The sequence below is a fragment of the Gorilla gorilla genome, chromosome X (assembly GCF_029281585.2).
Source record: "Gorilla gorilla gorilla isolate KB3781 chromosome X, NHGRI_mGorGor1-v2.1_pri, whole genome shotgun sequence".
Classification (NCBI taxonomy): Eukaryota; Metazoa; Chordata; class Mammalia; order Primates; family Hominidae; genus Gorilla; species Gorilla gorilla.
The window spans coordinates 150,330,064-150,355,779 of record NC_073247.2 but is presented as its reverse complement, the minus strand read 5'-3'; the positions used below and the strand labels follow the sequence as shown (position 1 = coordinate 150,355,779).

General features: G+C 37.6%; 1 protein-coding gene across 3 annotated transcripts in view; it reads left to right on the top strand.

The window, feature by feature from the left end:
• The window catches only part of FGF13 (fibroblast growth factor 13), a 574,173-nt gene extending 550,521 nt beyond the window's left edge, over window positions 1-23,652 (top strand). For 2 of the 3 annotated variants that reach the window (XM_019019755.4, XM_019019754.4), the window contains 2 exons: window positions 13,605-13,803; window positions 16,262-23,652. In XM_019019755.4, coding sequence (XP_018875300.1) covers window positions 13,605-13,803; window positions 16,262-16,398 — 336 coding nt within the window. In that variant the 3' untranslated portion in view covers window positions 16,399-23,652. The remainder of the gene's footprint in view (window positions 1-13,604; window positions 13,804-16,261) is intronic. The other variant, XM_004064946.5, reaches the window with a different exon arrangement.
• The last annotated feature ends 2,064 nt before the right edge of the window (window positions 23,653-25,716 follow it).

Sequence of the window (25,716 nt, the reverse complement as noted above, 5' to 3'; positions counted from 1 at the left end):
TTGTTTGTATCCTCCTGATGTTGAGGGATATAGTAGCCATCATCATGTAATGACATACCAAATGTATTTTATCTGAGAGTTTAAAAATTAGAAGCAATCCAATTGCTGATGTGATTCATGAATAGGTGATGCAACTTATAATGACTTGATGATAACAATTTGTTGTATACCAATCACGTGCACTCAGAAGAACCTGTGCATGAAATCAATGTGAGCGCTAAGACTGAATGCAAATATATTGTGGACATTTAAAGTTTTAGCCCCCTTGATTATCTTTAAGGTAATATATACAACATATTTGCCAATATAGATTTTTCTTCACCAGCCATCTGGTAAAAATTAGTATGAGATAAATAATTTAGCTTCCTTCTGTTCAGATACAACTTCATTATCCTCTTCCTTGATGCTGTGAAAAGTCTTCAGAAATAATCAATGGTAAAGTGCATTTGCATTCCTGTCAAAGCTGAGCCTGGAGGTTTCCTACATGCTGACGTTTGATTCTTTTTCTCTGTGCGCTGTGAAAAGGAGAGGTGCCTATTATTATCAAGTGGCCCCAAAGAATTGCGTGCATAGTGGCAGCCTTGCACAAGTGCACTGCCTGCTAAATCACAGTGTGAGGAAGCATGACATGACACAACTGGGATGTTCGAGAACTGCAAGTCATTTTTCAGGATTTAAAAAAATAATACTGCAGAACATAAGAAAGAGATTTAGGAGGAATTAGTTACATACTCCTTGTGACCTAATGATTCTCTCTCTACCCACAGAGACTATCTTACCCTTGAAGCACAGTAATTGGTTTGTAGGAGATATTTTTCCATTCATAAGAAAAAAAAATCTCCTACTTTTCATCCTGGACTTATTTCTCCAATCTGGCTTGAGTTGAGGAATCTCATGCTAGAGTTGTAGGAGAGCAGGTGCCAGATTGTGGAGGGCCTTGAACGCCCGGCCAGGGAGTTTAGATTTTATCCTGTAGGCAGCAGAGAGCCATTAAAAGATTTTGAGCAGGAGGAATGTAAAAAATAGGACTTGATTTGGATGCACGCTTAGTATAAAAGTGCAATGATAAGATATATTAAGGGAGTGTTACGGTTCTGTTCACAGCATGAATATAACTGTAGGATTCATCTCTACTAGCTGACTAGTTCAGTTTTTATAGCATGCAAATTTTCAGAGCCAGCTGTAAGAGGTTGATGGTAAAAGAACAAAGTACGAATTGATCATGTGAATGTAATTGTAAGGAGGGATTTTTAAATGATCAAGATCACTGGTAACACAGAATAGTAATCATTTTAAAGGGTGACTGTAGAATTATTTGTTATTTTGTTTGAGTTATCTGAAACCACTTCTATGCTATATAATTACCTTAAGTTTTAAGTGCTCCCTGCAGGGATAATTTATGCATTTTGTATTTTCATGCAAATACTTTAACAGTCTACATTGTTGAAAATAGAACTGAACATTATTTCAGATAGGTAATGGTTGTACAAAGCTTATGAAGTATTCATCATTTTTATATATTCTCATAGTTTATATTACATTACTGTGTTGTGTTTTCAGCTACAGTGATACTTAGGTAACAAATATTTGAAAATTTAAATTGCATATTTTGATAAAGAACTGTAATTTGCCAATTTCAAAATTTAATGTCATCAAAATCCTTTTAAAAAAATAATATAAAATGTTGCAGTATTTCAGGAAATACAAGGCGAGCCAAATTTAATTTAAGCTACTAGGGGCTCAGTTATGAATTGTAGCTAGATACGTGGCCAAACACTCCCGTAAAGCATTGCATTTTTAGGATTCAGGCTTCACCGCAGTGGTTTCTGCAGAGCCATAATATAAGATGATAATCATAAACAGCATCACAGGCGATGGCAGTTTAGTCATAAATAGGAAACCGTTGTCTTGTTCACTGCAACATAGCTACACATGTAAGCATTATATGTCCCTTGTGAAAATGTGATTCACTTTATGATGGTGACATTCATATTTCAAAGTGTCTTGTTTTAATGAGCTTTCACAGGATTTCTTTGCACCAATCTTGAACTTCTCAAGAGTCCTGGATTTCCTTTTTTTTTTTTTTTTTTTTTTCCCAGAGATGGATGTGCATTGAGCATAGGAAAATCTCCAGGAAGAAATATGTTTACTCCTCTGTTTGGCTCCTCTATAGACACTAACTTTACAGAAGAACTTTACTTACCTTGGGCAGCCTATCGGATTTCACCCTGAGCTCTGAGCACAGCTGGGAGTTTGGACAGTAAAGAGATGTCTTCTCCAGCAAAGGGGAGACAACTTACTTTCCAGCCTTCCCCATTAAACATTCACGGGTGAGGGTGATGGATATTTCTCAAAGTCCACAGGTTTATAGAATTGGGGAAAGCAAATGGCCCATTTTTTTAACTTTCTGTGTTTTCACTCTCTGTTGTCTTTCTCCGCTTTGTATTTCTGTGTTTCGCTCTGTCTCTCTCATGTATGTATGCATGTGAGTGCACACATAAACACACACGAATCTGACTAAATAATTTATATATCTCCTTATATGTGTTACCTGCATCTGTACCTGAAAAGGCAGAAGCCTAATTTCAGTAAAGGTGCTCTAGGGTCATTTCCTGAATACCTCTAGAGTAGAGTTCACTGGAAATAAAAAACCCAACATGTGCCCAAACTCAGTTGTGAATATTTTTGCAATAGAAGAGTGAACTTTTCATGCCATGATCTAGGAGAATGTTAAGTGGACAGATTTATATAAGATAAATGGAATGCTGCTGCCCGTTGTAATGGAAAAAGAAGTGACCTAGGGGATAGGCTGCCTGGCTTGGCTTCTGCTCTGTGTCAGACCTCTTCCTACCCTCTGGAACTCAGGATCAGTTGGAGCTCCTGGATCTTCAGTGTCTTGCAGCCCCAGAAATATCACATGCCAGTACCAGCTACCGTAAACAGATTCCAGCTTCCTCTAGAAGGAGCTGCTTCCCTGCACTGGATTAGTTCTCCAGCAGAAAGTGTTAATGCCAGGTTCCAGTGTATTAGCATCTCTGGTTTCATTTCTTTGACTCTAAAACAAGCTCTTTAGAGATTTTTTTAAAAGTCTACCAAAACCCATTATAATCATTACTTTTGTTATCATTACTTTTGTTAAACTGTCCCTTACCTGTCACTTGAATGCCATAACTATTCAAGCAGTTATAGAAAACTTTAAATGTAGGCACTGCTTAAACATAAAATACTGTTATATTTTTCATTATTGTTATTAGTAACCTACATTATGAAAGTAGAACTAGTAAAACAGTGGTTTGGAACAAAAGAAGTGAGATAATAACATTGTAGTTTTGTAGCATAGTAATTAAAGTGAGATGTGTAAATGTCATCTGGCCTATTAATATGGAATTATTTCACAAATCCCTTTATTATCATGTGGTCTCACTGATACACATTATAGTAATTCTAGTATTAGATTCTTAGAATATTTTAAGCCCTAAATCAAAGGCTCATGCATTGTCATCCTTGAAAAGGAATCACTACTGTAAGCATTTCTCACACATACAATTAATGTGTAGCATTCTCCCCTCACAGAAATGGAAAGGTGCTTTTCTTCTCTGTTTTTATTGACCACCACCAGTTTTTATACCAATTTCAAGTTGCGGGGTGGGGAGAATACTACATTTTCTTATATATCACACAAATGGAAAGTTAAAGGCAGGGAAGAGATCTGGTAGTTGTTGAGCATTTCCACTTAGGCTAACTGCTTCCCCATGCCTTCTGTGATCTTCCGTATGAAGCACATGACGCTGTCCCCATCTTGCAGATGCAGGATCAGAAAACACACGAATTGCCTACAGTCAGAAAACTTGGAAGTGGAAGAGGCAACTTTGAGCTGAGCTCTTCAAAAGGGCCAGGGCACACAAATAGGAGGGAGGGCTGAGCCTTCAGCAAACGTTGAAGTTGCGCATTTAGAAGGGAGTTGACATTACAGCTGTTGTCTACCCAGTGACTACTCTGTGGGTGAAAAGGTGCACTTGCAATTGAGTTTATTTTAGAAATGACTTGTTAAGGGCACCATTGCTGTGATTTTCTCACCTGTGAGGTGGGAGGAACTCTCCTCTCAGGCCAGAGGGAAGTAATTACTGAGAGGTGCCTTCAAGAGTAAAGCAGATTATTATATATTTCAAAGGGGGCTGTCACAGTGCCTGGGACACAGTAGGCTTTCATTAAATCCTAGATTAGAATTAATTCTTCTATTTGGGTCTCAAATGAATAAATTGGCTCCCTCCATTCAGATTCGTGACAAATGACTCTCACTAGCGTCCTCTCATGTAGCTCCTTTCAAGGGGCTGATGAGTAGAAATGCATTCTTCATAAAAAAGATTCCTCTCTTTAGCACTTGTTATCCTCAGCAGTCATTTGCAGATGTAATGTGATGCAGCAGTTTAATAGTCCTCTGCAGTACCATTCTCATCCATTCAAATCCTTGGTTTATAGATGAGGCCTTTGCACCTTGCCCTGTGACACCAGCTTTTATGTTTCGCATCAGAAAGAATGCATTGGTGACTTCCATTTGAGCAGTTGCTGTTGGCTAGCATTACTTTCCTACTTGTTCAAGAAAGTCTCCTTTCAAAGTTTTTGAAGAAGCAGACTCCTAATTACTGTGACACTTTTCTTCAGAGACAAACCCTACCAAATGTAACAGAGCTGCTATCCAATGTGTGTCAAAAGTGTGATTCTCAAAAATTCCTGGCCAGGTGCGGTGGCTCACACCTGTAATCCCAACACTTTGTGAGGCCAAGGCAGGTGGATCACCTGAGGTCAGGAGTTCAGGACCAGCCTGGCCAACATGGTAAAACCCTGTCTCTACTAAAAAAATACAAAAATTAGCCAGGTGTGGTGGCCCTTGCCTGTAATCCCAGCTACTTGGAAGGCTGAGGCAGGAGAATCCCTTGAACCCGGGAGGTGGAGGTTGCAGGGAGCCAAGATCATGCCATTGTACTCCAGCCTGGGCAACAGAACGAGACTCCATCTCAAAAAAGAAAAGAAAAGAAAAAAAAATCCTGAGGTACAAGAATATAATATGCACCCACCTTGGTATCATTTTATTTTTAATAGGCCTTGCCAGAGCTTTTCAATTCATCTAGGAGGAAAGGACCTTTGTCTTGTGCATGACAGTTGGTTGGATCTCTGTGAAAATTTTTCAGAGCTCCTAAGCTTTGAATTTTTAGTCAAGTGCTTGCAACAGCTATTTAAAAAGACACAACCTACTAAGCTTGTTCTCCTGATAACATGTACTTCAGAACTCATATTCTTGCAGCTGGATTTAGATCCCACTCTGAAGTCAGTACAGAGAAGAGGACTGCCACAAATTAGAAAGCTTCATAGTAGCAGAGACTATGTATCCAATAGGCACAAATTAATTACAGAGAATGGCTAAAAGACTAGAGGTTTATTTTTAGAAATCATATCTGATATTTGATTCACCTTTCAAAACACATAGATCAACACTGCCATTAAAAAAACCAATATACTGAATTAATACACATAATAAGCAGGTTAATAGGGGGTTTTCTAGGGGGTTATTCACCTTAGAGAAGTGTCCTTCACTTGAAATAAAAAATTCCACAGATTTCTGTTAAACAGTGAGATGCCCTAATAAGTTTTAAAATATACAACAGTTCACACAGTCTCTCTAGAACATATTTTATGTAAAATGAATTATACCCTCTGCCACCTAATTGGATTGCCTAAACAATCCATATTCTTCTGCAAGGTTAAGGTCAGACTGACACAGTCTTGGGCCAGTCACACAGTCTTGAAGACATATGGCCTATCTCTCTTCTTTGTCACGAGTCTCAACAAGCTACTTCCATGTCAAAATGTATTTGCTGACCAGGCTTGCAGGAGAGTGAGGCGTTTGGATCATGTAATTTTTATATCACGACAAAAATAACCCATCTTAGCCTCTGGAAGGGATGTATTGTATTTGTTTGTTCTCATTCTTTAACTTCTAGCTTATTTCAGTGTGTTTTATAAAACATTGTTTTGGAAGAATGGAGAGCCTGGGTAATCCATTGTATGACATTGCTTTAGAGAAATATATGAAAATCCAGAACAATTCAGTATAGAGGACTAAATGAACTCCAGGGCTGAAATATGGTCATATCTGAGTCCTGGCTCTGTTTTCAGCAGGCCATTGGTTGACAGGTTCCTGAATAGTTTTCTTATTTTTGTTTGTGAAGAACTAAGGAGAAAAAGCAACACTGTGTTGACATATTTTGTGGGGTCAACATAAGGTAAATTAAAATATCTATGAAATATCTAGAAATATAGAAAGTCTTGGTAAAGAATTCAGTGTAACCATATGAGGCAAAATAGTCCCAATGTGCATACTCTTAATTCCAATTTGCATTTCTTTAGAAATCGTTGCTAATTAACCTGTGTATTTTTAAGTCATTTTGTGGCATGGTATTTCATGAAGCCCTTTTATTTAAGCACTGCATTTCTTTAGTGCTATGGCTTGGATTACTGCAGCCATTTCAGCCTATTGCAGACAGAAATGAAAAATGAAAGGAGGCAAAACAGTTCTCTGAGAACCAAGCTTGAAGGAGAGTACTGAACACAAAGTGTAATTCATGTACAGTCCTAATTTTTGATAGAATTTATATTCTTCCATGTTAATAAAACACATATAGCCAGGCCTTTTTTTTGTAAATTGATTCCATAGTGAAAAAGAATCTTGAAAAGTGGATTTATTTATTTGGCCTTGATTTCTGGGCCTGTATTATCAGAAGCAATCCCACATTTCATGTTTATGGAGCTTTACAATATTCAGAGCTTCTTTCACCCTAGATCATCTTATTGCATCCTCATACAACAACCAGTAAGATCAGCAGAACTGGTAGATTTTTTTCACCATTTTACAAAAATCGGTCTAATAGAATTTAATTGAAACATTTAACTATTTGCAGACAAAAAGACCAGGAGTATGAGGTTCTTGCCTATATCAGGATTATTAGGAATTTCTTTATTTTTGCTTAGGTATTGTTTTGCTTTTGTTATTCTCTATTCTTTTCCTCCTTTTCTCCCTCCCTCCCTCCCTGCTTCCCTCCCTCACTCTCTCCCCCTTTTCTCCATACCTCCCCTCCTTCCCCTTTCTCTCATCCTTTCCAGTTTTGAAATTGAATTTACCTCTAGGCCACTTTCCTCCTTTGACCGCCTACTTTTTCTGCCCTCACAGGCAAGTTTCTGACTTGCCTGTATCTACTGTAAAATAGTCCTCTATTCATTGGAAAATGTAGTGCCACATTTAACCCTTTTTTGGATTTACACAAGGGAGCTTCCAAAGTTTCTTCATATATTCTACTTTTAATTTATTTGTTTCACTAGGTATGTATTGATAATTTACTGTACACCAGCCCTTATGTTAGGAGCTGCCCTCAAGTATCTAATAGTCCAGCGGATATTTGAGTGAGCAATCCATATTCTGTTTATCGTGAATTAATAATTTTGCTTAGCTACAGTGCACTGGGTGAGTATTGATTCCCTCTTCCTCAGTCTCTCCCTTCCCATGCTTTGATCTCAGTAATAATGAAATTCATTCACATCAAATATACCCTGGAAGAGAACATCAAAGCCCTAAATATAATAATTAGTCCTGGATTTTGAAATCACTGGTGGAGGGGAAGCCTGTATAGAGAATATAGGTAGTTACATTGTCACCCCTATGGGCATGATTTATGTTTTAAGATTCTATTGTTTCAAGTTTTTTAACAGAGTTGAAAATCTAATTTTAATCTGCATATTAATTTCATTAGGCTGGGGAATAATTGATGTACACAAGTCAAACCTGCTTAAATAACCTAACTTTTAATCTGGAAAATTAATTATCATCAGAACATGGCTCAGAATTAGAAGAGTGACCCTTGCTATTGGCAGTAATTGTTCAATTAATTGGATGGTCAGGCTACTGAAAATGTGACTGGAAGAGAGGAGAAGAAGAGAGAGGTGGGAATGTAGAAGGAAAAGGTAGATTAGTTAAAATAGGTTTATAAAACCTACTGAAAAGAGGAAACTGTGTTTCTAGGTTCATTATGAAACATTCTTTAAATGCCCACTCATAATATCTATCAACTGTTTTTCTTTCTGTGTTCTATGGTTCTTGCTTTAAAAAAATGTTACATGTGAATTAAACAAAATATATTGAGACACATTACTCTATACCAGGATGTGTGCACTTGGCAACACTGCCATCACAGGCTTTGTTCGCCAGGCTGAGGACTTAGTGTTCCCATTTTATGTATGGACAACTTCAGTACACTCTGTTGTTCTCTCTAGATCCAAGGGAATCAGTGCAGCCCATGTAAAAAAAATATGTTTTTGAGAGAAATGTGTTAAAGGGAAACATTTACAGTCTGCATGGCAATCCTCAAAGCCTCCCATCCTGCTGAGATACGGACACACATGAAACAGTGCCACCCTATCAGTTGCACTATAGCTGAAAATACAAGAGCAGGGTGAAAAAAAAGTATGAAAAACCTGTTATTAAGGCCTATGTTTGCCAAATTACTTATTTTCATCAGGAAGGCATTTAGTCTTGGTGTGTATCTTTTGGTATTGGAGATGTGTTTAAGACGCTGAAACAACATAAATGTTATACAGATATTTTAGCTCTCATCATTTTGGTATGGCTGCTGAAGATATAGCTACACACCATCTGCTGACTGACATGGTCCTTACTTGGCTCAATTCAGGGAAGCCATCATCACAGCCCACTCTTCTATTAACCTGGCTCCAGCTCCGGGAGGCCAAAGAGATACTACACTCTGTCCATACTTTGCCCTCGGTGCCAGGGGCAAGCCAGGCCACTATTGCTTCTTCTGACTGTAACAGAGAATAACAATTTATATTGCTCCCAAGCCTTTGTTTGAGGGAAAAAATGTTTTCTGGCACACCCTTGGGTCTTGTGGTTATTTGCATATATTCAACATAACTGGTTGCACTAATGCATTCTTCACTTGCCTCTCTAAAGTCTGTGTGGAGGTCTTAATATGCCCTGAGAAGGGCAACTGATCATTAACATCTGTGGCTGTAACAATTCCCCAATATCTTATATGGATGTGATGTTTAGGGTTCAAATGTTTTATTCTTGCCAGTGATATTTCAACCTCCAAGGAATTATTTCCTCCTTAATAATGTGAGTACATTGGTAAAAAGGAGTATTAGATTTTGCTCCTGGATCCACCTACTCTCTGAATGTAGATTCCTCATTCCTTATCCAAAATATTATCATTATACTATAATGATACTAACTGATATGAATTTTTTTTTTTTAATTGAGATGGAGTCTCGCTATGTCACCCAGGCTGGAGTGCAGTGGTGCAGTCTCGGCTCACTGCAGCCTCTGCCTCCCAGGTTCAAGTGATTCTCCTGCGTCAGCCTCCTGAGTAGCTGGGACTACAGGTGCCCACCACCATGCCCGGCTAATTTTTTTTTGTATTTTTAGTAGAGACAGGGTTTCACCGTGTTAGCCAGGATGCTCTTGATCTCCTGACCTCATGATCCGCCTGCCTCAGCCTCCCAAAGTGCTGGGATTACAGGCATGAGCCACCATGAATTTCTTAAATAAAAGGTTCAGTATTCACTGAGAAGAAACAAACATTGAACTGCAAGAGAAATAGACATGATTATACAGAGGAAAGATATTAGAGACAGACTGATTATTTCATTAACTAAAAAGTTGTTATTTTTCTGAAAAAACATAGATATGCAAAACATATATTTCTTTTAAGAGAAATCAACACATGAAAGGTTAGAAGACTTAAAGCATCTTTTATTTTGTACTCATGTCAAGTAATTTCTCAGTGACTATGCAGGGAATGCATGACATCTTTTTAACTCATTCATGCATTAATGACAATAGCAGACATTTATCCAGTGCCTGTTAAATCCAGAACACAGTGATTGCTGCCTTTATTTAGTGCCTCTCATGTGTCAAGAGCGCTATGGTACCTTCTTCCAGTGCACTAGTGAGCATCTCCAGATCAGTCAAAGTAGGTTGGTTCCTTGGCATACATCTACTTAGTCTCCTCTGAACAGGGATTTCGTGGGTTGGGACAAATCCAATTTCTATTATTCATATGAATCACTGCAGAGACATAGAGGTGAAACTGTATCCTTTTGGTGGACCTGCCTGTGTTGGGTGACATGCTCACATTTTTCCACATTTGATAAAAATCAAGCCTCTTCTGCCTACTCAACACTGGATAAAATGACAGTGTCATACACAGAGAACAGAACACTCCTTTGGTTGCTTCAACATTCTTTTTTTGGCCTCATTTTTCTCCCTCTCTACTGAGTTTTTGAGTCCAAATTTAGTGGTGATGACTAAGAAATTGCCAGGATGTGACAGAGCATTCAATTCATTGAGTCCTTCCTTGCCATTTTTCAATAGTTGTAACAATTGCCAAGATTTTCTCCTGATGTTATAGGTGCCATGTTATTCTTAACAGATACTAAATTACACTTGCAGAATCTGTCCATGCAGTGACAGCCTCATTTTACATACAGCTGACTTCATGCTATGGTATTAAGGAAAATCCCTGCAGACTTTTTACTAGTTGATAATTCTGAGTCCTAGAATTTCCAGTATTTAAATCTGAATCTCTGAAATTCAAATTATATAAACAATAATCAAGCGGTCTGCCATGTGCTAACGTGTCATTTTTGTTGGGGGAAGGTAGATTGGGGAAAAAATAAGACAAGTTCCCTACCATCTGGAGCTAATCATACAGTTGTATGAGTCACAGGGCCATGCTAGAGATGTAGATAGAGTTTATGGGAGCACAGATAACAGGTGTAATCAGTTCTAATTGGGAGAGATTATATGTGATTCTGGAAACAGTCATATTTGAGCTAGGCCTTGGAGGATTAGAGGAAAGCCAGTAGGTAGAGAAACAAAGGAATGACATTCTAAGCAAAGGAAATGAATGGCATCAGTAAAGCGCAAAGGCACACATGGTTCTGTGGTGAATGACACTGGAAGATGACGCTGGAAGGCATGGTAGTGACTGAATTGTGGAGAATTTTTAAATGTTACATCAAGTTGTTTGTTGTTTTTACTATAGGCAAGGTGAAATCATCAAAATTTCCCAAGGAAGGGAACTTTGCTTTAGGAAAGCAAACCTGCCAGCTGAAGAGAAGAAACCAGTTAGGATGTTATGACAGCAGTCCAGTGAAGAGGTAATAAGGCGCAAAGTAGAGCAGTGGCATTGGGAATGGAAGGTGAAGGTCATGGATCATGGACTAGAGGGCACAGGAATGAAATGAAAGGCCCTCTGAAGTGTTAAGTGAGCAACTGCCAGGATGGTGGATTCCAGTTACTAAGACAGGGAACACAGGAAAAGTAGAGGAAGTGTGGCTCTGTGCTTCAAATATTATTCTTCCCTGTTTTCTGTATTGAAAAGCTCGGCTAAAATGATACCCTCTCTGTGAATCCCTCCTTAGTCCCTCAGTCAGAATTAAGTCTGGCTTTTTCTGTTTTCATACAGCACCTCCTGTAAGCCTCCCTTTCTTTCCTTATGGTAGCACACATTGTATCTATGACATTTGTGTACATGCTTGATACCTACAAATACATGATAAGCTGTCTGAGGCCACATATTACTTACCTATGAATATTTAGCACCAACCAACTACATAATGGATCCTTAGAAAATGTGTATTAAATGAATGAATGAATGCTGCTATCACACAAGACATTAAATGCAGCCCATTTTTGGGACCTGACTCAGAATATGCAGTGATCCCATCTCACCATTCTGGAGTCAGCCATACATTGTTTATGTGGCTAATTGGTATCATTTGCCTTGATCATATGCATTTTTCACCAGATATATTTTCAAATGGTTTGATTCTTTATGAAAGGAAAATCCATTCTCCAATGATGACTTTTTTCCTCATCACTAAAGGAAATGTGGAGACTTCTAGTCAAATTTCTTGGTACTTTCTTGGCTTTCTCTATGTTGAGAAATCCTACAAAGAGGAGTTTTCACAGCCCATAAATAGAACATTTTGGTTCCTAACATGTGACAGTTGCCTTAGAAGTACATTGCTTCTTGAGTAGGTTGAATTTGTGTGAATCCTCTGAAGATCTATCGAGTGTGCCCCTAGGCTGAAATAACCCCAAAAGATACTTCAGTTCGTGCATTCTGGGAGCCAGATTGGGAAGATGGGGGGAGATTAGGCAGATTACTGTGTGAAACACTGTTTGTAGAATCCCAGAAAAAAAGGAAAGGAAATTGCTTGAGTGCTTAAATTTCAGAGAAAAGCTGCCTTGCCTGAGGAATATATCCCTCTTTGCTGAAATGACTGAGAGGGCTTCAGATGTTGCTGCTCAGCTAGTGTGTATTGCTTAAAATGGTATCCAATATGAAAAATAAAGGAAAGTAGAACAATGGAGACATTGTTTTTAAAAGACTAGTGCCCCAGAAAGCTTGCAATATTTGTTTGTATACATGTTTTTGGTGATAGTACCAAGTGTTTTTCCTGATAACATCTCAGCAAATTAGCAAAAATCTGATAGTTTAATTGGTGCCTCTATGACATGTAGCTCAGTTAGCATTTTCCTAATAAACTTCCACTGCAAGTAGGCCCTTTGCTACTCTATGGATTACTTATACATTCAAATCTACTATTCATTTCATTTAGCTTAGAAATTATCATTTTTAATGGCTGTTTATTGTACACGTAGACACGTGCACACTCAAACACACAAAAGGTTTTTTGTTGTTGTTGGTTTTTTTGTTTGTTTGTTTCCTTGAAATGGTCTAATGAGGGCGGGAGCCCTTCATCTGAAAAATCCAGTCTAAAGTAAAAATGGCCAAATGCATGACAGAAAACCATATTCCTCAGTTCAAAGTCCACTGGGCTGCTCTGTCATGTCTGCTAGTAAAATTGCTGTAAATTCCTTGCTTTTGTATTGATTTGCATGTAAATGTTACTGTAAGGCAAGGATGGGGTGAGGGGGGAATTTTTCTTTCTGTCTCAAGTCAAGGTCCAATGATCCAAAAAAAAAATCAATTTGGTTTACCTAAAAGTAAAAGGTAGGCTTTCTTGGTAGCATTCTTTTAGAAATATAGGCAGAAAGCATTGTAACACAGATTTCAGCCTGAGGCAATTGACAACCATAGTGTATAATAACTCAAGAATCCATGAAAATTAAGTACAAGGACCGAATGTTTATTTTCTCATATTGAACCCTGAAGGGAACAAAGCTCCATGTGTCAGTTTTATGCTTGTCTTTTCAATCCTTGGCTCTTGTAGTTGTCCAATATATTTCACTTATGTGGCTTGTTCTAATGTTCCCATTACCTATTACAAAGAGAGCTAATCATTGATCAATAGCATTTTCACTTATGACTTTTTCTAAAGCATCATGTGAAATGTTATATATAGTCTGATGGTTTCCAATGATGATAGTTTATACTATTAAAATAGAGCACCAGTCATACGAGCTTTTACAAAGTATGTCTTAATCTCCTAAAAGGCAATACCACATGATTCTACAGGAAATTCATAGCTATAAACACTGAACTTTTGTTTATTTACTTTTGTTGCAGGAACTTTTCACACCTGAGTGCAAATTCAAAGAATCAGTGTTTGAAAATTATTACGTGACATATTCATCAATGATATACCGTCAGCAGCAGTCAGGCCGAGGGTGGTATCTGGGTCTGAACAAAGAAGGAGAGATCATGAAAGGCAACCATGTGAAGAAGAACAAGCCTGCAGCTCATTTTCTGCCTAAACCACTGAAAGGTACATTTGATATTGTGGGAACTATGGATTATGCTACTAAATATACTTATTTATTTATTAAATTTCAATAGTTTTGGGGGGTACAGGTGGTTTTTGGTTACATAGACAAGCTATTTAGTAGTGATTTCTGAAATTTTGGTGCACTCATCACCCAAGCAGTATACACTGTACCCAGTATATAGTGTTTTATCCCTCACCCCACTCCCAACCTTCCCCCCAACCAAGTTCCCAAAGTCCATTATATCATGCTTATGCTTTATGTCTTCATAGCTTAGCTCCCACTTAAGTGAGAACATACAGTATTTGGCTTTCCATTCCTGAGTTACCTCACTTCGAATAATGGCCTCCAGCTCCATCCAAGTTGCTGCAAAAGACATCATATCATTCCTTTTTATGGCTGAGTAGTATTCCATGGTGTATATATATACCACATTTTTTTATCCACTCGTTGATTGATGGGCACTTAAGTTGGTTCCATATCTTTGCAATTGTGAATTGTGCTGCTATAAACATGCCTGTGCAGTTGTGTTTTTCATATGATGACTTATTTTCCTTTCAGTAGCTAGCCAGGAGTGAGATTGCTGGATCCAATGCTACTTTTAGTTCTTTAAGGATTCTCCATACTGTTTTCCATAGTGGTTGTACTGATTTGCATTCTCGCCAGCAGTGTAAAAGTGTTCCCTTTCACCACATCCATGCCAACATCTGTTGTTTTTTGATATTTTAATTATAGCCATTCTTGCAGCAGTAAGGTGGTATCTCATTGTGGCTTTAATTTGCATTTCCCTGATGATTAGTGATGTTGAACATTTAGAAATAGTAATTTAAAGCAGTCCTTAATAATACTTTTGAAAATGAAACAGTTGTTCCACATTAAGACATTTATTTAAAAAACTTACATTTTGTAGCACTCAAAAACATTTGCTCTCCTGATTTTAATTTTTCCATAGTGCATGTACATATAGTGACACTTTACTTATGTGGAAGTAACTTACATGCTAACTCAGGACAGCCAAGATCCCCAAATTATGCTAAAATGTTGCCTGGGCAGAAACATAGGTGTTAAAAATGTGTATACACAGCCGGGCACGGTGGCTCACGCCTGTAATCCCAGCACTTTGGGAGGCCGAGGCGGGTGGATCCCGAGGTCCGGAGAATGGCGTGAACCTGGGAGGCGGAGCTTACAGCGAGCTGAGATCGTGCCACTGGACTCCAGCCTGGGCGGCAGAGTGAGACTCCGTCTCAAAAAACAAAAGAAAAAAAAAATGTGTGTACACTTAACACTTACCAGAAAGCTCCTTGGGTCCTCTCTAAGGGCCCAACATATTATTTCAGCAAATTTTGCTTATAGTTTTCCCATCATTATTAGCAGATTAATAGCAAATTAGAAAGGGTGAGGGACAAGAATAGGCTATGGAAGATAGGGATGTAAGAAATAGTGAGATATGGTAGAGAAGAGACAGAAAATGCAGGCAAAGCAGAGGAAGACTTCAAAGAGATTACTAGCCTGAGGTAAGAGTAGGGGTTTAGAGTAGAGGCAGACACTGTGCAATTCGAATAAGCACAGCACTGTGTTTTACAGCACATTTTTTGGAGCCAGACTACCTAGATTCAAGGCCCAACTTCACTTTTTGCTAACTGATGGTCTTGAACAGGTTATTTACCTGTGTATGCCTCAAGTTCATCCGTATAATATGGATAAGAGTACTTATAAGATTCTCATAGGGACTAAATGGGATAATGCATGCAAAGAACTTAGAGTAGTATCTAATGTTATGTGTTCCATAACTATAAGCTATTATGTTTATTTATAGCACAACAATAATAAATTTTACCATTTACTGTACCAAGAATTATCCAATACTTAGACTCTTGAAGTGTTTCATTTTAAAGTATGATAGAAATCAGTGTTTTAAAATATTTTAAATTTTAATATTTGCCTGGTACAGTATGCTATAGATCATATTTAAACTTCTAATGCATTTTTTATTAATCCTCTCTTACATAACCATATGTGATTGAAGTTAGGCATTAAAATTCTTTACACACTACTACACCAAGGCTAGATTTTTGCTTAATCTGAACCTGTCCACTCTCTACTGAGTCCTTGAAAGCAGTGTTTTTCATGTCTGGCTTAAGGCACAGAAGCCTAGTAACCAAAAGAAAAGTTGAGGACCAGTGTGGTATGCCCATTTTTTAAATGTATTTTTTTCTCTTTTTCCTTTTCTGAATTTAATTTATAATTGACATAAAAATTGTATATATTTATTATGAACAAGATATTTTGAAATATGTATACATTGTGGAATAGCTAAATCAAGCTAATTAACATATGCATTACCTCACGTACTTATCATTTAGGTGTGTGGAATAGAACACCTACAAACTATTCTTAGAAATTTTCACAATTGGTATGCCCATTTGAAGGCCTTTTACACCGTCTTTGTGTGCTTTTCAGTGGCCATGTACAAGGAGCCATCACTGCACGATCTCACGGAGTTCTCCCGATCTGGAAGCGGGACCCCAACCAAGAGCAGAAGTGTCTCTGGCGTGCTGAACGGAGGCAAATCCATGAGCCACAATGAATCAACGTAGCCAGTGAGGGCAAAAGAAGGGCTCTGTAACAGAACCTTACCTCCAGGTGCTGTTGAATTCTTCTAGCAGTCCTTCACCCAAAAGTTCAAATTTGTCAGTGACATTTACCAAACAAACAGGCAGAGTTCACTATTCTATCTGCCGTTAGACCTTCTTATCATCCATACTAAAGCCCCATTATTTAGATTGAGCTTGTGCATAAGAATGCCAAGCATTTTAGTGAACTAAATCTGGGAGAAGGACTACCAAATTTTCTCATGATCTCACCTATACTTTGGGGATGATAATCCAAAAGTATTTCACAGCACTAATGCTGATCAAAATTTGCTCTCCCACCAAGAAAATGTAAAAGACCACACTTGTTCTTCAAAAACAAACAAAACAAAACAAAACAAAATTAACTGCTTAAATGTTTTGTCGGGGCAAACAAAATTATGTGAATTGTGTTGTTTTCTTGGCTTGATGTTTTCTATCTACGCTTGATTCACATGTACTCTTTTCTTTGGCATAGTGCAACTTTATGATTTCTGAAATTCAATGGTTCTATTGACTTTTTGTGTCACTTAATCCAAATCAACCAAATTCAGGGTTGAATCTGAATTGGCTTCTCAGGCTCAAGGTAACAGTGTTCTTGTGGTTTTACCAATTGTTTTTCTTTCTTTTTTTTTTTTTTTTTTTTTTTTTTTTTAGATTTGTGGTATTCTGGTCAAGTTATTGTGCTGTACTTTGTGCGTAGAAATTGAGTTGTATTGTCAACCCCAGTCAGTAAAGATAACTTCAAAAAATTATCCTCAAGTGTAGATTTCTCTTAATTCCATTTGTGTATCATGTTAAACTATTGTTGTGGCTTCTTGTGTAAAGACAGGAACTGTGGAACTGTGATGTTGTCTTTTGTGTTGTTAAAATAAGAAATGTCTTATCTGTATATGTATGAGTCCTCCTGTCATTGTATTTGGCACATGAATATTGTGTACAAGGAATTGTTAAGACTGGTTTTCCCTCAACAACATATATTATACTTGCTACTGGAAAAGTGTTTAAGACTTAGCTAGGTTTCCATTTAGATCTTCATATCTGTTGCATGGAAGAAAGTTGGGTTCTTGGCATAGAGTTGCATGATATGTAAGATTTTGTGCATTCATAATTGTTAAAAATCTGTGTTCCAAAAGTGGACATAGCATGTACAGGCAGTTTTCTGTCCTGTGCACAAAAAGTTTAAAAAAGTTGTTTAATATTGGTTGTTGTATACCCAAATACGCACCGAATAAACTCTTTATATTCATTCAAAGAATAATCTTCCAACATGTATTTATTGAGCGTCCATTATGTGCCAGTAACTGAAGTAGCAACTGGAAGTAAACATTGTATAATGTAGATAAGGTCACTGTCCTCAGATAGTCTGCAGTCTAGAGATTCATATTAACATGAACACTTTAAAGTGTGTTTATTTTACTAGTTACTGTACTTTCACTTCAGATTGGTACAAAGGAATTCACATTCCCATTCAGTAGTCAAATTATACAAATGAGACCTTTGTGCTAGTATTTTCTCTGCCACTCACAGTGTCATTTCCCCTCTCTGTTGCTTATTTCTCTCCTCTCTAGAGGGAATACACAGGACTAAATATCTAGTGTCCTTTCTACCGTTGAGAACTGAAGGAAAATGTAAATTTTTTTTAATGTTGATGACTTTTCTCTAGCTCCCCAAAGCTGCATTGTCTGGCAATGAACACTTTGAGAACAGTCAATACAGATGCTCTCTGACTTACAATAGTTCAACTTACATTTTTTTGGGGGGCTTTACAGTGGCACAGAAGCAATAGGCATTTAGTAGAACTCATACTTTAAGCACCCATACAACCATTTTGCTTTTTATTTCCAGTACAGTATTCAATAAATGACATGAGCTATTCAACACTTTTTATTACAAAATTTGCTTTGTAGTACATGATTTTGTCCAACTGTAAGCTAATATAAGTGTTCTAAGCACATTTAAAGTAGGCTAGGCTAAGCTATGATGTTTGCTAGGTTAGGTGTATTAAATGCATTTTCAACTTAAGATGGGTTTATTGGTATGTGACCCCCATCGTAAGTGAAGGATCATCTGTATATGGAGGGAAGAATTGTGAAATACATAAAACGTAATTGACTAGTGCTTTTCAGAGCATCTGCAAATAAAATTACTGGGGCCCCAAACAGCCTGCTTTTGCAAGGAGGGGAGACTCCTCATTTCTAAGATGTTTGGACCAGATTCAGCATGAGCTCCTATCCCTGCCCACCCCAGCCCAGTCTAGTCACCTTGTAATTTCATGAGATAAGTCCTCCTCATCCTGCTTCATCCTGCCTGAGCTCTAAACACACCTACATGAGGTAAGCTCACCTGTCTATCTTGGATGCAGGATCCTTTGTACCATGTTTTAAAAATCAGGAGACTCTCACTCAACCACCTCTCCCTATTAACTCTTACTAATTTTCAATCAGTAGGGAAAAGTAGTGCATTGTCTCCCTCTTTCTCTAAGAACTTTAAAGTTTGGTCACTGACTACTTCAGTTGCTGGTCTTGCTTTTTCTGTTGTTCAGAAATAGTGTAGGTCTGCTGGTAGTAAGCAAATTAGCGCTATGTGGGTCTCAGGGATGCCTGCGTTAATAGGATGGAGTCAAAATGCCCAGGAAGAATCCTTTACCCCCAGCACTCTTTTTGAGCTGCCTTAAAGTTGTTTTAAACAGACAGTGGTGTTAAAATAAATTAATAAGTAAATAAATAGTCCTCAAACCTTCCTACAAGTGATGATATCAATACTTTCACACATCTTCATTACACACACACATACACACACACCCTTTCCCACCCCATCCCCTCATGCGCATCCTTTAGTAGCATTCCTCCTGGCAGAAAATACTAGTCCTGCCACATAACTGATGAAAGAAAAAAAAGACTCTTTAGTCAAATAGTTGTGGGAAACACTTCAAATACTATTGGGTCTCAGCTATTAGCTCACATCAGAATCACCTGGAAGGCTTGTAAGACTCAGATCACTTGACTTCACCTTCAGAGTTTCTGATTGAGTGAGTCCTGTGTGGGCCCGAAATTTGGCATTTCTAATAAGTTTCCAGGTGATGCTGAGGCTGTTGATCCTCGGGACTTTGACAACCACTGGTATTAGTTCATTCTCACGCTGCTATAAAGATACTACCTGAGACTGGGTAATTTATAAAGGAAAGAGGTTTAATTGACTCACAGTTCTGCATGGCTGGGGAGGCCTCAGGAAACTTACCATCATGGCAGAAGATGAAGGGGAAGCAAGGACCTTTTTCACGTGGCAGCAGGAGAGAGAATGGGAAAGCGCCACTTATCAATCAGATTTAGTGAGAACTTCCTCACTATATGAGACAGCATGGGGAAACCGCCCCGAGGATCCAATCACCTCCCACCAGGTCCCTCCCTCAACACATTGGGATTACAACTCTAAATGAGATTTAGGTGGGGACACAGAGCCAAACCATATCACACTGGCATACACTATTCCTTTCTTCAGGATTAGCGTGCATTAGCAGATTAATTTCTGAAAAGTCTTGTGTTAAAGAAATCTGTTTAACTTTTACAAATGCTGAGACAAACTTATTGGGCCACAAAGCCCCATTTTCATGGAGCGTCTATTAACATTGCAGTAGAGTGGTAGTCCTCAGGCTTTTTATGTGTACCTGAATCACCTGTGGTGTTTTATATGCTTCTTTTGTTTTAAGCTTGGCCTGGGAATCTCCTGAATCTGATACCTACTGTTCTATGCCACAGCACTTAATGTCAGTGTTCTATGGCATAGCACTTAATGTCAGTTTTCCACCCCATCTGTGAACGTATATTCAATCATTATACTGTATTTAGCCTGAGAATGAATATGGAAAAGAAAACAACACTTTCTTCAGGCTTTTTGCAACTTTTTAAAAGCAAAACAGGCTCCAATTCCCCCTCCCAGGAGTTTTGTTTGTATCCAAAGAGAGGACATGCTTATTGCCATGGAATCCTTAAAGGACTGAGAGGGAAGTGATCTGTGGCACTCCTCCCCTCCCTAACCAGTACATTTGTTCCGGTTTTAAGCCAGTCAAGCTCACCGAAGAGTTTTTCAAAGACCTTAGCTACATGGATTTAACTTTACCAAGCATCCACTGTCCAAATGAACATATGAGGGAAAATGAATATCTCTTCATCTACATCAGCTGACCATAACTATGCTGTGGATAAGGGGTGGTGGGATCAGAACTGATAACCATTTTCAACAAATTTCATACGAATGTGTCTTAGAAGCCTCATTTAGATGCGATGTCATTCATGGGTAAAATTGAAATGTGCCTTCACTGGCAGAATCTTTAAACAACAATCTCTGCAAGACAATCTACGCTTTTTTCTATTGTTTCTGAAAATCCTTTCAACCTCTATTCAAAGCCATTTTCTCACTTTAGAAATTGATTACAGCAGGACTCTGATTGTCAGCACAAAAATCTGTACAGGGATATGGCAGTGGCATAATAGATGACCATTTCCAATTATAAAACAATTAGCAAAGTATAGCTAGGTCAGGCCACTAGTACCCTTCAAATTCTTAACCATATTTACAAAGACAGCTTTTCATAACTTTTATTGCTCTGTCCACAAAGATGTGGTCTCATGGTTTCACACGATTGAGAATGCTACAAGTAATAGTATACTGAAAAGAACATGTCTCTAATTCTGGACTGCTCTTTATCTCCAAGAAACAGAGAGAGAGAAAATGAAAAAAAATCCCAGCTTAGAGGAATTTTGGAAGTTACTCTTTCATGAACCATCACATTTTCTGGGCCTTTTTAATCTTTAAACACTGTTACTCTTTAGAGGTTGGTTTGAATTTGTTGCACAGAGAACAATAATCTATGACAAATCAATGAACCCTTTTGCTAATATCACATGAGTACAAGTATCTTGTATTTTTCATCACATTTACCGTAATAAAGAATGCAGACACGTATAATACCTGGCATCATTTTGGGGATTTTCCAATTTCTATGTGGGCATACTGGAAGAAGTTTGTAACAGTTGCAATTCTGTCACAATGCAGGAAGTCTTTCTAGAACACACAGTGTGGATGATTTTCAGTTTTAGAATTGTAAACTAATTAACCAAATGTCAATTCAGTTTCTCATTTTATATTAGTTTTTGTTACAAACACTGCCTCTCTATTTCTCTTTTGTACAAACACTTCACACACACACACACACACACACACACACACGCGCACACACACACACGGGCACACACGTAGATGGGCCTCCAAAAGAACTCAGAGCTGCTGTCTTCCTCTGGGAGGATGATCATATGTCTATTCAGTTGGGAGAATGGAGCAGTCAAGTTCAAAATCCATGTGGCTCTCTGGCTTCAGAAGCTATCCTTTCAGCTATGACACACACACTAAATAGTATTGCCCAGGTTTGCCCTACAACATGTTAGCATATCTACATATTTTGTACTGTAATAATGTGTACGCTGTTAATTATTTGTTTTTAATGCTGTGTAAAGTTAGCAATTAGAGTAAGAGAAACGTATGGGATAATGACTGAGTAAAAACTCAGCTCCTTTTGAGTCAATCACTCGGCTTGTTGGCACAGTAGATATTTATTACCTTAAGTACTGTCAGTGCTGCACAGCACATTACTGAGGCCTGGATAAAGCATTCACACAAAGATAAATGGATTGAAACTGTGTCAATTTTGTAGAAAAAGATATTCTGGGGTTTAGTAACAGAGAATTTTTCTTTCCTTACTGCGATTAATAAAGTGGAACTCCAATTGCAAGTAACTATTCAGTTTTATGTTCTTCACATATGGAAACCTCTCTGTCACTAATACCCTGGGACAAACTGGATGATTACCATCCAAGTGTTATTTTCTTCCTCGAAAATTTCAAAACCAGAATGAATTAGTTCTCCAAGTCTGGCTATACTATAGTTTTCTTCTTAATGTAAAACAGCTGAATAAAACAGCTTGAACAATAGTTGACTTTCATGGGTCTTAACGTTTCAAAATACGCCACCAATATATTTACCAACATATTTAGTGCCAGATATACACAAAACAAACACTACCCTATTGTTTCTGTGTGCGTGTGTGTGTGTCTGTGTCTGTGTGTGTGTGTAGCAGGACACTAAATAAAGAAGTCATGTTGCTATTCTTAGGGAAGTTTTGGTAAAGAGAGCTTCAAAGTTCCTTGGAGTCACCTGCAAGGCTAACTGTACTAAAAGCGGAATTTGCATGATCTTTCTACAAACTCTCAGTGTAAAGTGGTAGATAGACATGCAAGCATCACACTTAGATTACAATAAATGCTGTGATGTAAAAAATACAACGGAGGAAAAATTTTTGATTAGGGAAATTTAAACATTTTCAAAGAAGAGTTAATGTTTCAGTGGAGTCTTAAAAGATGAGTAGGAATTCAACAGCCAGAAGGGAAGTGTAGACGCTCCGTGTCACATAAAACAAAACAGAACAGAATAGTATAAGTGAAGGCATAGAGCTTCACATGAAAGGCACATGAAATAGCACTGGGTATCTCTAAAATATTAATTAGCCTAGTGTAGCTGGACAATGAGGGGCAGAGCCCCTGGTATGCAAGTGATGTCTGGGAAAGGAGCAATCTTTCTACAGTGCCTCATTCCATCATACCTCATTACCAGAAAAACATTATGAGCCACTTAGGTCTGTATTATTTGAGCATCTCTGAAATGGAGTTGCTCTACATGTTTTGTAGAAACCTAATGAGTAATTTATTCTCATCAGTAGACAAAATGAAAGAAAATAGACTATGAGCAAAGTATGATTCACAACCTTGCCTATTAGGCTATAGAAGATTGCCCTACTAATTCCTCCTTTTCTTCTATTGAACAATCTGTATTTTGCCTGCTCAAAAAGGAATTCCTCAAGTTATAGGGGTAGTTTGACCAGTACAATCATATAAGAAAAAATCAGCAAAATTATGTTCTAACAACATCTTCCCATCTAAAGTGCACATTTTATTTTTTTAAGGTAACATAATTACTATGAACAACCGAAATGGTATATAAAGGTGAAAAATTAAAATAATTTTTTTTACAGCTCCACGTTACCTCAACCCCTAGACCCTGGTAACCACCATTCAATTCTCTGTTTCCATTAGTTCAACTTTTTAAGATTCTTTTTATACAAAGGATGTCATGTAGCATTTTTTTCTTTTTTCATCTGGCTTATTTCACTTAGTTTGCTTATTTCAAAATGCTCTGAAGTTTCATCCATGTTTATGTAAATGGAAGGAGTTCCCTCTTTATATGGCTAAGATATATATATATATATATATATATATATAATTTTCTTTCTTCATTCATCTGTCCATGGGCACTTAAGTTGTTCCATAACTTATCTATTGTGAATAATGGTGCAATGGGAGTAAGTGGGAGTGCAGATGTCTGTTTGGCATAATGATTTAATTTCCTTTGGATATATAACCAGAAGTGGGAATGCTGGATCATACAGTAGTTCTATTTTTACTTTTATGAGGATCTCCATACTGTTTTACATAACGGCTTACTAATTTACATTCCCATAAACAGTGTACAAGAATACCTCCTTGCCAACACTTATTATCTTTTAAGTTTTGGATAATATTATTCCTATTAATAACATGTGTGATATTACATTGTGGTTTTGATTTGCATTTCCCTTATGATTAATGATGCTAAGTACCTTTTCAGATATATGTTGGCCATTTGTATGTCTTCCTTGGAGAGATGTCTATTCAGCTCCTTGGTCCATTTTTCAAAATACAGTTTACTTGTATTTTTGCTATTGACTTGTATGAGTTCCTTATATATTTTGGATATTAACCCCTTATGAGAAATATGGTTTGCAAATATTTTCTCCTATTCCGCAGGTTGCCTTTTCATTTTGTCGATTATTTCCTTTGCTGGGCAGATAATTTTTTTATTTTATTTATTTTTTGAAACAGTGTCTCACTCTGTCACCCAGGGTGGAGTGCAGTGGCGTGATCATGTCTCACCACAGCCTTGACCTCCCCAGGATCAGGTGATCCTCCCACCTCAGTTTTTGTATTTTTAGTAGAGATGGAGTTTCACCATGTTGCCCAGGCTGGTCTAAAACTCCTGGGCTCAAGCCATCTTGCCCACCTTGGGACCTCCCAAAGTGTTAGGATTAGAGGCATGAGCCACCATGCCTGGCTTTGAAACTTTTTAATTTAATGTAGTCTGACTTGTTTATTTTTACTTTGTTGCATGTGCTTTTGGTGTTACAGCCAAAAAAAGTTATTGCCAAGACCAATGCCATAGACATTATTTCTTATTCTAGTAATTTTACAATTTTAGGTCTTATGTTTAAGTTTTTAATCGATTTTGAGTTGATTTTTGTGTATGGTATAGGATAAGGGTCCAATTTCATTATTTTGTATTTGGATATCCAATGTTTAAAATACGATTTATTGAATGGACTATATTTCCCCATGATGTGTTTTTAGTGCCTTTGTTGAAGATTCGTTGATCATATATGTGTGGATTTGTTTCTTGGCTTTCTATTCTGTTCCACTGGTCTATGTGTCTGCTTCTATGCCAATACCATACTGTTTTGATTACTATAGCTTTACAATACAATTTGAAATCAGGAAATGTTCTAAACTTCTTTCTCAAGATTGTTTTAGATCTTTGGGGACTTAGGTGATTCCATAAGGATTTAAGAATCTTTTTTCTATTTCTGTAAAAAATTATATTAAGATTTTGATAGTGCTTGCATTGACTCTGTAGATCACTTTGATTAGTATCAACATTTTTGCAAAATTAATTCTTCCAAACTATGAACACAGGATACTGTTGCACTTATTTCTCTTCTTCAATTCCTTTCATCAGTATCTTATAGTTTTTAATGTACAGATTTTTCACCTCCTTGGTTAAACTTATTCCTAAGTACATTTTCCTTTTTGATGCAATTGCAAATGGGATTGTTTTTCTAATTTATTTTATTTTGTTTGTTTGTTTGTTTGTTTTTGAGATGGAGTCTTGCTCTGTCACCCAGGCTGGAGTGCAGTGGTGTGATCTTGGCTCACCACAACCTCTGCCTCCCAAGTTAAAGGGATTCTCTTGCCTCAGCCTCCCGAGTAGCTGGGATTATAGGCGCCTACCACCATGCCTGGCTAATTTTTGTATTTTTAGTAGATAGAGATGGGGTTTCACCATGTTGGCCAGGCTAGTCTCAAACTCCTGACCTCAGGTGATCCACCTTCCTCGGCCTCCCAAAGTGCTGGGATTACAGGCGTG